Here is a 12,118-nt window from a genome sequence, read left to right as displayed (position 1 = left end):
ATTTTTTATTGAAATTTGCTAAATTATAGAGCTTAATTTGTATATAGTTAAAATATATGTTGTAAACTGTAATTTTTTCTTAAAAAGATAGGAGATTATATGCAAAAAAAAATTTCTATTATAAATAACTTTGGGCTTGTTGATTTATTATAGTGAGTGTATGACTCTTTTTAAAGACATATTACTACATAAATTATTATAGAGTTATTTATCGTCAACATCCGTGAATTATACCTAATTTTTATAAAATGTCATACATTTTTTAAGTTACAATATCCCCTTTAAACTTTAGATCTAAGTGAAATAGCAATGAACGGTGACACAATACAACTAATAACTAACTTAACCTCCCTCCCTCGAGATCTGCGCCTCTCTCCTCCTTCCTCCCTCCTCCCCCACCGTCACTACTACTCTGCCTCCCCTTCCATCTTGTCGCAGCCGCAACAGGCAGTTTAGTGCTCTCAACGTGGCCAAGCTGGAGAAGCCTTAATGCTCCGATAACAAGTACATGCGGATCGAGAGGCTGCGGTGGCAAAATGGAGCTCAGTTTCATCGATCTCGGCAGAACCTCCTCTAAAAAAATTGTCAAATGTTTACATCCTGATTGGATTCAGGTATATCAACAGAAATTACTAGATGAAGCCTATCCATTAAAAAGGTTGAAAAAATAGCTAAATTGAACAGCCTGATAACAGTTTTGAGCTTGTCACAAGAAAAGGAAGTAAAAAATTAAAAAGCATACAGACAAGCACCATGCACCATTTATGCTTCAAATTATTCTACTTTTTCCAGTAATAGCCTGCAATAAGATTGTAAAGTTCAAGATAAGACCAAGTGTTGCATTCTATAAATTATTAAGCACCACACTTACTATAAGTCCAACACAATTAATGAAAATCATCACCACTTGGTGCCGCACTCAGAATGATTCACCATCCATGTTTGAGTTTGATTTAAACACAAGAAAAATATTTACACTAGACAGTTGGCCCTATAAGCTTTGTATGAATGCAGGTCTTGGCAGTTGGACAGGCTCAGAACTCCCTATCCGGGAAGAGGATGGGAGCGATGAGGGACCAGATGTACAAAACTGCTGTTGCCCAGCCAGTACCGATCCGAACCCACACCGATGGCCAGCCCACATCAATAAGCTTTCCACTTTCGCCAACCGAAGTTGACCAGCCAGTCAGAAGCATTGCCGAGTACATGCTGGCTAGACAGAAGACGAGATGGAAGAAGGAATACGAGTAGGTAACAGGGCTTGCCACTTCCTGCTCATCTGCCTTGTTGAAGGGCAACAAGGGCTTGTCGACACCTACAGCAAGTAGAAAAAGGGAAAGGGACTCAGAGACATGTTGTCTATTGCAATAGTTGAGTTCTAAAATCAAAGAGCGAATACTTACTGGCACGTGGTGAGATTGGTGGTGAGAGCAGAGCTGTCGAAGAACCAGCACGGACAGCAGAGTAGACCACAGAGAGGATGGTAGAGAACAAGCCCAAGGTCAGACTTCCAGTTGAGATAGCTTTCGAATGATTATGGAGACCATTGCATTCATAATCCCTTGGTTCACTGGAAAGTCCACTGTAACATAGGTAGGTGCAGTAAAGGGAGACTATTGATGCAGGCAACAAGCTGCCGTTCACCTGAAAAAAATGCCAACTAAACTTATGCACATAAATAAGAAATTAATGGAATCATGGGACCCAACTCCTGCTGCTGATAGCAGGAACTATAAAAAGTTCAATACCAATAAAATCAACAGAACAAAGAATGGTCAATTTGAGCTGCACAGCACCCTAAACAGGCAGTAAGCACAAGTAGAGACTGATACATTCAGATACAAACAACAAGACTATGCTCGTGAGTAAATCAAAGATAATAGGCATCAGTTTCTCAAGAATATTTTCAGCAACTTAGCTATACTACGACAAAAGGTGACACCATTCTTCTCTAATGCCAAGAGGCCCAAGACTAGACATGGTTTTAAGAGACAAGCATTGTGAAAATATGACCTAGGTGTTGCAACAATGTCCCATAGCAGCATGAATTTCCCAAGTGGACATACTTCTATTGCAAAAAGAATTTATTCAAACTAGCAAAATGCACCGAGCAAAATATCTACATCTCTATTCTACTGATAATAAGCCAATAAATGAGGCAATCATCCACCAATAAACTACAGTTTGGATCAAACTGATAGGTTTAACATTTCAACAATCTTCACCATCACTTAGATATAATATGCTAAATACACCATCATCCAGGAACCAAGGCTTTAATTCAAAAATGTGACTGATGATGACTCCAAAGACAAGAAAGTTTCTACCAGTTTTTTTCCTAAATAAAATTAGTTTAAATCAGATCATCCTCATTGTAAACAGACAATAACATAAATGATGGCAAGTACATCAACCATTTCAAACATTAAAAGACAACAAGAAGACATACTAGAAGGCAACAAATGGCCATTCTGACAGTAGATCCAGCATTATAAAGTCAATGACTCAATAATCAGGAAATTCTATATATTACATCGGTCATAAATAAACATTTGTAGAATAGATATACTCTTTTTAAGAAAGAAAAAGGTATGCATTGTAAATGATCAGGTAAAAGTTGACAATCATGGCAAGAACTTACCTTCGGATGCAAGGCAACAACCGCAAAAACAAATATAAAAATCAATGTTAAGACAATAAAAAATGTATTGAGCCCACAATCATGTCCTGATGGAGTAAACCAGTGAAAGAGCAGTCCTGAGAAGGAGAATGTGCCAATATAGCAGACAAGCGAAACAATGAGCAATGCCATATACCTGTAGTTTAGAGGGAGTAAAGAAAATTAAGGATATTCAGCACCAAAAATTCACAACCAACAAGACAAAATTAAAGAAGGCATCACTAGACAAACCAAAAATTTTCATCCTTTGAGATCCAGCTTTCGTTCCATCCATGCACAAAGTCCAACAAGAGAACAACCTGAACCAGAAGAAAGAATCCCGACCCAAATTTTGATGCCGTCTCTACATAGAAAAGGTTTTAATGTCAATGAAAGAGAATGAAAGGCCTATAGTTCAAATCAGCACAACCTTATAGACACATCAAGAATAGTCTGGATATGCACTTAGTTTGTCAGATTTATCTAAGATGGTGATTGGTGAATTACTAGCGAAATTGTAAATTAAGAGCCTACAAATAAACAAAGAATTCATTGCACCAACTACATGAAATAAAATTCCTCGTTTCCCCATTTGGTCGACAAAGAAAGTAAGTTCACGGACCTGTTGTGTTCACTCACAAGGGCCTTCATCAGTGCACAAACCCTTTCTTTGGAGCCGACACCACTATATCTGGGTTGGTTCAAGGGAAGTTATCAAGGTTTCTCACCCAACAGCTCTGCCCCAATAAGAGACAAGAGAGTAGGATATGGAGTGATAAGGAGTAAAGCAATAATTTTCAAATTGTCCTAACAAATCTAGATAAGGAGCGCCTGTGAACACTAATCTTCAAATTGTCCTAAACAACTCTATCTTTCTACTATAATTTTAAGATTACCTTTTAAAATTAAGAGAAAATTCATATCATTTTCTTTTACTTTCATCCGGGGTAACCAGTAAACTAATTTATAGCCCTCCTAACAGGAATCCGAATTTATACATAGACAAGGCAGCTTTCAGTACCACAAAAGTTAGGAATCCGAATTTATACTTAGACAAGGCAGCTTTCAGTACCACAAAAAGAGATACCCTTGGAACCTTACCGTAGAAGCTGACGACACCATTGGGCACGAAGAACATGAGAAACACCAGCACGCACCAACAAAAGATCTTCGCCATCCAACCACCATGGTGCACCCCATCTCTTGGATCCTTCTGATCCTTAATTCCCACCATGATGATCGCCAACACCGCAAAAAACAAGGAATTTCCCAGGCTAACACGAAGCACAGCATCCGTCTCGAACCACTCGCGATCCGGCGTCCGGTGGAAGTGATTAATCCCTGCAAAAAAAAAACCCAAAGAGTGACCTAAATAGGCACAAAAAGAGAGACGGGTACGGATTAGGGATTAGAGGATTACAAGGGAGTTTCTCCATGAGAGGAGCGGCGACTTCGCGGAGGAGCCATGAAACGGCAAGGGAGAGGGCGAAGAGGCCGCAGTAGGCGATGCGAGCGGAGCGGCGGCCGATTCCGGAGACGGCGGACTGGCACGCGTTGCAGGCGCAGGTGGCGCAGCAGGAGGCGAGGCATGTAGCGGCCCACATCTCGATCTCGACGAAGAGGAATCGGAGTAGGAGGAGATCGATCGGAGAGACGGTGAGTTCCTTTTTGCTCTTATAAGGCGAAGGGCCACGTGTGAAGGAATCAGGATTCGAACGAGGAAAAAGTTTACATAGGTAATCCCTTGGATTGCGTTCATGTATCCGATCCGTGTAGGAATCCGACCCTTTTAGTAGCTTACGTCCGTAACTATTTACCTCTAAATATATATAAAAAAAGAGATATTAATTCAATTTGAAATTGAGTAAGCTACACTTTTGAAAAATATCCTGATGGAAAAGGAAAAAGAAAAAGAAAATCGCGTTCAACTCTCAAGTTCCTATCCTCCATTCCGATCTACCTCCTCCTCTTCTTCTTGCTCTTCTCCTCTCCTACGTCCGTCAGGTCCACGTCATCGCCGTCTTCTGCCTCCTCCTCCTTCTTCTGATGAACCCACTCGCCGCCGGCGACTCCTCTGTGGAAGTTCACCAGCTCCTCGAAGGCGATTGCGGCGCGCCCCAAGTACGCGGCGACCTCGGGGTCGGCGCCTCCGCCGGAGGCGGCGAAGCGGGAAACGATGGCGGAGGCCTTCGAGAGCTTGATCCGCTTCGCCTGCGCCACGGATGCCGTCACCACCCTCATCGTCTTCTTTCCTTCTCCGCCTCTAAGGTCCTTCGCTGTTAGGGTTTCTTGAGTCCTTCGGATTCCATTTGGGGTTTTATGTAGCTCATTGGTCTTTCTTCAGTGAGTCAGATTGGTCGGATCGAAACAACTTGGTCTGATGTCGGATTTTACGAGTCGAGCCGGATTGTTTTGCAGTTTGCCATCACCAAAGATCATTAATTAGAAATAAATACAAGTTTATAGGTAATGATGCTTCCCACTAACACTCAAATTTTGATTAAAAAGTCAAAGGTAATTCTACTTTGTTACAAATCAAAAGAGTTTGTACTATTTATAATGGAGCGATGCTTATAATGCAAATTATCCGGTGCTTTACTGAAAATTACACTTGGAACCAAATTAGTTTAGTGACTTAAGGATTTTTATTTTTTTTGGAAAAAAAGGTGGAAATTTAATGATTTTATAATTAAATTGGTAACGCTTCAAATCTAAAAATGCTTATATCACCAGCCACTTTGACCATCCGAACATAATTGCTTGTAATTTGTTTGTAGAATGTTTGTCTTCAGCAAGTCATTTTACTCCACAATTAGTCTGAGAACCAACTTTAAAAATGATTCTTATTCTAAATTCTTATTTTTTTTAATTGTATATCTAATTTAATATTTGGTTGTAAATTAGAATAGTGACATAATAGTTATCTTTGATAATATCTACAGTAAAAGTATAAATAAGAAATAAAAATTGATTCAAATAAAATATATAAATTTAAATTAAAGTGTTCTTATTTTTTATAATTATGCATAACATACCTACTTTATTAAGATGGATGGATAATTAACAGAGGTAAAAAAAGTTAAGCATCAATAAGATAGATGTCCCGTAGGAGGGTAAATAACTTTAATTATGCATGGAATAATTTGAATAGTATTTTTAATCTAGAGAGAATTAATATTTGGTTATAAATATAGACTAGTATTTGTTAATTTATAATGGAAAAAATGATCACAGCTTCTTCCTTTTTTTTTTGTTTGTTCTTTTGTTTTGTTTTTGGGGGGAGTGAGTAAGAGTTTGGTGTTTTGCACCTCAAGTTTTGGTACCAAAAACACTGCAGGATAACAATCTTATGTTTCCATTGTCATAAAATGCACAAAAGAACAAGATTGTGGACAACTACTATGACGTTACGCAGTTCCATTTGCCTGTAACTTAGAACAAGGACACGAAGGAAATAAAAAAGAAAGAAAATTACACCCGTAATTGAATTGTACTACTATGGTTAGTGGGATTATGAACATTAGTTATTCCATACACTATAACACCACTTACATATTGGACTCACATTTAAGGTGGAAAAATAATTAATTTTTTTTATATTTAACAAATAGCAGGTGTAAATAAAGCTAATGTTACAACTGGACTAAGTGCGAGCTTTCATCAGTGAGGGGGAGGATTGTCCAACCATTTGGCGCGGAATCCTGTGCCTTTACAATCAGCACAGCATGCAGAACCCTGGATTGAACACATAAAAGGTTTGCTTAGAACTCTCAGATTGCACCAAATTGAAGGATATCGCAGTTAATTTAAGGTCTATGTATCATGTTACCTTCCCTGCACATATCACACATTTAGTATTCCTTGATGGCACTTCACACAGCATGTTGTCACCAAGGATAAAGAAGCCTGTGCCACCACACCAATTGCATTCCACATAGCCTTTTGAATTGCAAGATGAACAAGCAATTGGTATTGGTTGCTGCATACAGAGAGGATGGTGTTACTATATTAGTAAAAGATTCTTCGACAATGCAACCTATGAAGAATGCCTACAACCAATGAAATTCTACTGCAGGGTGACAATCAATCCATGGATAAAAAGATGGAGGAAACAACTTCAAACAGATTAAATTGGTCATATTTAACAATGCAGCTTTGCCCAGCCAAGCAATATCATACATGCCTTGGCATGGAACTAAAGTCTTAGAGCAAAATCTGGCCCAGGTCTAGCAAAACTGAACTAGATCTGTGGGCACACTTACAAAGGAATTTCCGTGCAGAAGTGGATTTCTAGAAGTGCTACTAATATTTGACAAGAAGATCATTACACAAGGAAATATTGCAAAAGTAACGACATAAGATGCAATACCAGTTTGAACCATAGCATGATTTCCTCTGCCACTTATGTCACTGCAAAAGCTGAATACCGTATATCTATCAGAATTCAGAAGTGAAACTTCAGGAATTCTATGTCAAACACAAACTTGTCCTCACAATTCACCATATAGTTTTCTTTAGGTTTTCTCTATCATCATAGTCATCTGTCCATTCTAACTTTTTACATGTAAATTTCTCTAAGAAGAGAAGCTAAATGTTCATGCCAAGTTTGAGAAGTTTTCCTCTACCATGTCTTGTCTCAATGATACAACCACTCCATCTAAGCATTGTCATCGTGACAGCAGTACTTCAACTAAACATATCTTGATCCAGATAAATAAAAGGAACAGATTTCTAAATAGAGACAAGGAAATATGCAAGTTATCAACCCTTCATAGGCATAAATTAGACATATTAAGTAGAGAGCAGCGCCTAACACATAATGATGGTGGCAGACATCAACAATCACAACATCAAGAAAATTGAAAGATGATCAAGGAAATGTACAAAGCAGTATCGCTAGATGGCAAATATTTCAATTGGCCCTTTAATCTCCACGAAAAGGCAAGAAGAAAAAGGCTTTTCCAATCTTCTAATCAATTTTTTAAATAGAAAGAAAGTTTCCCATATTTTTTATCACAACTTAACAGAAAAGCTAGTCACAACAGAGAAGGAAAGTAGGATACTAAGAAAAGGGTAGGTTTTACAACTACAAGTTTAAGGTGAAGGACTATAACAAATATAATGAAGTATAACAGAAAAACTGTGCAGTACAGAAAGGACCATCACTTTATGGAAATCTAGCATTAAATATCAACAAAGGTGACCAAGTAACTGTACGTAAATAACACACTATGATCATATACTTTTAGCAATGGTCAGCTTTGCCATGTGGTTCAGTTGGACATAAGTCAAAGGTGCTGATAGGCAATAAGCATGCATTGTTTGAGACATAAACCTCTCCAAGTATCAGTGATACTAGGGCATATATTTCAGCATAATTTGGTATCCGCTTTCTGTCCATCAAATCATTGATTAATCCATTATCATGCACAAAACAAAATAGCTATTAGACATGCTTTTCATAAATTTTGCTAAGAATGCAAATTAGTTTTACTATAATGAATGTTTAACAATAATCAACTCTCATCAAGATACTGACAGATTTAAACTTGTAGAAAGCCTTTGATTTCTCAGATGAATACATGCATGTCAATGCAAAGGGAAACAAAAACTCATCCCTGACAGCCTCTTGCGGTTTGACATCTAATCACCAAAATCCTACAAATAATGTACTAATTATTTTTTACAAATTATTGCACTGGAAAATATTGATCAGATAAACATGCAGATTATTTAATACGCCATGTAAATTCTAATCAACAAAATAGGCCAGGAAATAGATATTTGGCCGCAGTAGGTGCAGTTAGAATAAGAACCAACGGGAATCACTCAATTGACTTCCAATGACTCCATCACATGAACCGAACCTAAACGCAGATCGTTGAAATGTTTGGGATCCAATAAAGCAGCCAGAACAAATTCACGACATTCATTCCCAAATCTACCTCAAAACCACAAGCACAACAACAAAAATCTCTCCTTTTCGCAATAATCGCCATGTAAAGGGGGAAACTAGGATTTATTAGGCCGATACCTGAGATATGAGCCACGCCAGCTCCGCGCGCTTGGCGAAGCTGGAGGAGCTCTCGGAAGAGTCGACCATGGAAGCTTTGGCGACGAGGGCAGAGCCCTTCCAGAAGCTTCTAGAAGTTGTAACTCCCCCCTTTCCTCTTCCTCTCCCTCCCGCGAGAGGACAAGGAAGAAGAGATTTGGGCGAGAACACGAGACCGCGGCAAGAGGAACAGCATAAGATTGCCATTGTGGTTATCCTCTCTCTCTCTCTCTCTCTCTCTCTCTCTCTCTCTCCCCTTCTATCTCTTTTATACTCTTCTTCGAGATTTGATCGTTCTCCGACTCCGGATAGAATCGGGTTTCGATCAACTACGGAAGAGCTTCTGGTGGCTCGCGGATTCGTGGAAAAGAAGGTTGGCGTGTTCCGATTGGTTCCCTAGAGAAGGCGACGGATCTATGCAGCGGAGTGTGGGAATTTGCTGCAATTGTATACACTGTTAGGTTATAAGTAGAAGGCTGCAAAGTACCTGAATGTAGTAAAGCCTTGCAACCGGACTGCAGACTATCCCCTCCTTTCGAAGAACGGATGGCCCACGGACTACAAATCTTGCAGCCTTTGTATCGAAACTTTATATTTTACGTGGGCCCAACCCAGCGCTTTGCTCACCCGGCTCGGCCCGAAAGCTCAGTACGTTAGCTCCTTTGACTTCTTTCTCAATCTTTCGTTTTTCATTTCTTCCTCAACTCCCCTGCAGCCCGCTCCGACATCGACGCAAATTGTGCCCCCCCCCCCGACCCCCGTGCTTCTCTTTCGCCGCATACAGCAAGGCGACGCTCTCCCACCTACTTGCCACCATAGTGGTCGTCAGTACTAGCCACTCAGATTTCGATCTCGCTGCGATCGAGGAGACCTCTTCTTTCTCCTCCCCCAAGCTCCAATCCATCTCCGAGAAGGCCTCCTTGTCATCGCTGGCTTCCCCGACTGGAAATCTTCCTTGCCACCGTAGCTCCAACTTCTCTTCCTCTCCTCATCCAACCTTGCTACATCTGCTTCCAATGGCTGCCACCGTCGTTGGATTTGGAGGTTATAGGAGTTTAGAAGTTATAGGAGTTGAGAAGGACGAGGCAGTCGCCACAGTTGAATTTGCTCTACCAGAACACCCTTGGTTGTAGTCTTGTAGACTTGTCGTAGCTCTTCCATTATTGTGTACCCATTTAGAGAAACCAGAGAAGATGAACTCATTTGGAGAAACCGTGGAAGAAGAACCTAGTAGAGCCCAAGCCACCTGATCCGGCATAGCCCCGAACTCGCTTTTCCACGTGCTAGTGGGTGGTATAGAGCTAGATTATTCTAGTCCAGCATGAATTAGGCCTAGTCCAACCCACTTGTGAGCGAGCTGGTGAACACAGCTCATCTCGGTTGGCCTTGTAGGCCTACCTAAATCATGCTCGATGATCACCTTTAATTTTATAACTATATTTATGCCTAAAATCACTTTATCTTTTTATTTTACAAAGTCTCAAATAAATTCTTATACTTACAACTAAAGTGTAACTATTAAATTTTCTATCCAACTTAATTGAAAATACCCAAATAATTTTTAGAATTAGTTTCTCCTTCAATTTCTTATATTTTATGGACAGATATACCCTCATTATTCCTTACCCTAAAAGAGAAAGAGAATGTTTTAATGAATCGATTACATTTTGTAATAATTAACTTGTTGGTTTCTCCGACAAAAATAAAAAAAAATTCCTCTTCTTTCTCACCTCTCTCCACTCTCCCTTCTTCTCATCACCTTCCTCCTTCGTCCCACTCGAAGGAGAGAATGAGTATGGAGAAGGAAGAGAGAAAGAGCGACAATGTAATTTCCGGTAAAGGTTGGATGGTGGTATAGAGAACACAATGAGTTGAAGTGAGATGAGTTAGAATATTTTAGTAATTTAAATATTTTTTTAACTAAGTTGGATGAGAAAATTAATAGTCTTACTTAGTCATACTAAGAACTAATTTGAGACTTTTTTTAATAAAGTAATTTTATGCATAAGTATAAGGTCTTCAAAATATCATTAAATGGACTATTGTGTTAATTAGGTCTATATATATATAGATTAGAGGAATATATATAAGGCTTTGGACTATTTGGAAAAGTTTTTGTTTTTTATATTTTTGAGAGACAAGTGGAAATTTAATGGTGTGACTTGATGTCCAATTAACCTGCCTTGAAATTTTACTAAAAAATACTCAGTGCAAATATTCAATCCTAATGGCTATTGGCTTTGGTATTTCGTACTCTCAATTCTGAGTGGTAATTGGGTTGGATTAGTGATGCAGTGAAGCTTCTAAAGGGATGGGTCAAACTTTAATTCGGTGATTAGTGTATGATAACTCTCGAGCTTTTATTAAGAAAATAAATCAAATTGAATTATCCCTTTGGCGAGAACCATCCATAACTATTTACAGACTAAACAAAAAAAATTCAAAACCCTAATCCGATAAAAAAATCAAACTTTTATTTATAGAAAATTTTGACCTAGATTCATAAAATTTTATTTTAAGTTAAACTAAGCGCATTGGAATAAACAAAATTAAAATTTGAATTCTACACTAAAAGATTATGTCATTCGCGTTCGATCAAGTTACCTAATGAGAGAAATTGAGCTCGCTAGGTCAAATCTATTTATCGTAATATTAGTTGTTTATTATTTTTAGAGAACTTCTATCTTAAGGCTCGTGTGGTCGAATACCTGGCTAACCACATTTAGACGGCTAAACATAAGAACAACCTTCATTGAGGTATTCAAATATCCGAGCAATAGTATTCGAATGCAATAATTCAAGAGCAATTTTTCTCAATGCATTTGAATGCTAAGCCAACAACGTTTGAACGCCTAAACTCAAGAGCAATCTTCGTCAAAACATTTAAATGCTCGACCGATGATATTTGAATGCTTGAATCCAAGAGTAGCCTTTGTTCAATAGCATTTAAACACTCAAACTAAAGAACATATTTGGAGTTTCGACGAAAATTTCAAACTTTGAAGTCATGTTGTGTTAGGATTATCTTTAATATTTTTAAATGTTTAGTTAGCATTTAATATTTAGAGGGCACCCATATGGAAGAATATTGATATTTTATACCTTCTTCGATCTCTCAATCTCTCTCAATCTTCTTTTTTGATTCGAGGTCGAAGTTGTCAAGCGGAAGCCATATTCCTTGTCCAGTAGAAACTTACATATTCCTCAGGAAAAAAAAGTTAAAAAATAGATTTAATTTGAGAACGAAAAATCTCATAACGCGAGGTTGGGATTTATTCTCCATAAGCATATATGATGAAAATGCTATCCCAAGTCCTAACTGGTGCCGTCATGCCATGAGTGACCTGATCCAGGCCCAATCCATTTCTGTTCCTATTTCTAGTATTCATCTCTCTCTCTCTGGGTTT

The 12,118-nt window shown here is 38.5% G+C and overlaps 2 protein-coding genes across 2 annotated transcripts; both read right to left on the bottom strand.

The window, feature by feature from the left end:
• Positions 1-818: 818 nt before the first annotated feature.
• Positions 819-4,263, bottom strand: LOC140785787 (uncharacterized). The gene is made up of 6 exons (XM_073133788.1): positions 4,080-4,263; positions 3,761-4,000; positions 2,912-3,023; positions 2,642-2,816; positions 1,404-1,644; positions 819-1,315 (listed from the first exon to the last, which is right to left on the bottom strand). Exons 1-6 carry the CDS (start codon positions 4,261-4,263, stop codon positions 1,035-1,037), a joined length of 1,233 nt encoding a protein of 410 aa, XP_072989889.1. The 3' UTR covers positions 819-1,034.
• A 1,728-nt stretch (positions 4,264-5,991) lies between these two features.
• On the bottom strand, positions 5,992-9,146 carry LOC140785784 (uncharacterized). Its single transcript, XM_073133784.1, has 3 exons — positions 8,694-9,146; positions 6,489-6,638; positions 5,992-6,394 (listed from the first exon to the last, which is right to left on the bottom strand). The coding sequence occupies exons 1-3, from the start codon at positions 8,916-8,918 to the stop codon at positions 6,320-6,322; spliced, it is 450 nt and encodes a 149-aa protein (XP_072989885.1). The 5' UTR covers positions 8,919-9,146; the 3' UTR covers positions 5,992-6,319.
• Positions 9,147-12,118: the final 2,972 nt, after the last annotated feature.

The sequence above is a fragment of the Typha latifolia genome, chromosome 4 (genome assembly GCF_019914945.1).
Source record: "Typha latifolia isolate L0001 chromosome 4, TyphaL0001v2, whole genome shotgun sequence".
NCBI classification, from domain to species: domain Eukaryota; kingdom Viridiplantae; phylum Streptophyta; class Magnoliopsida; order Poales; family Typhaceae; genus Typha; species Typha latifolia.
The sequence above is the reverse complement of the archived record's forward strand: the minus strand, read 5'-3'. Positions and strand labels throughout refer to the sequence as shown.

What these genes read in the sequence shown, in the direction of transcription:
- LOC140785787 (XM_073133788.1), bottom strand. Translation starts at nt 4,263, where the DNA reads ATGTGGGCCGCTACATGCCTCGCCTCCTGCTGCGCCACCTGCGCCTGC. An exon ending in TCTCATGGAGAAACTCCCTT is followed by an intron (nt 4,001 to 4,079) that starts GTAATCCTCTAA and finishes TTTTTTTTGCAG; the next exon opens with GGATTAATCACTTCCACCGG. An exon ending in ACCAATCTCACCACGTGCCA is followed by an intron (nt 1,316 to 1,403) that starts GTAAGTATTCGC and finishes TACTTGCTGTAG; the next exon opens with GTGTCGACAAGCCCTTGTTG.
- LOC140785784 (XM_073133784.1), bottom strand. Translation starts at nt 8,918, where the DNA reads ATGGCAATCTTATGCTGTTCCTCTTGCCGCGGTCTCGTGTTCTCGCCC. An exon ending in TGGCGTGGCTCATATCTCAG is followed by an intron (nt 6,639 to 8,693) that starts GTATCGGCCTAA and finishes CTCTGTATGCAG; the next exon opens with CAACCAATACCAATTGCTTG. An exon ending in GTGTGATATGTGCAGGGAAG is followed by an intron (nt 6,395 to 6,488) that starts GTAACATGATAC and finishes TGTTCAATCCAG; the next exon opens with GGTTCTGCATGCTGTGCTGA.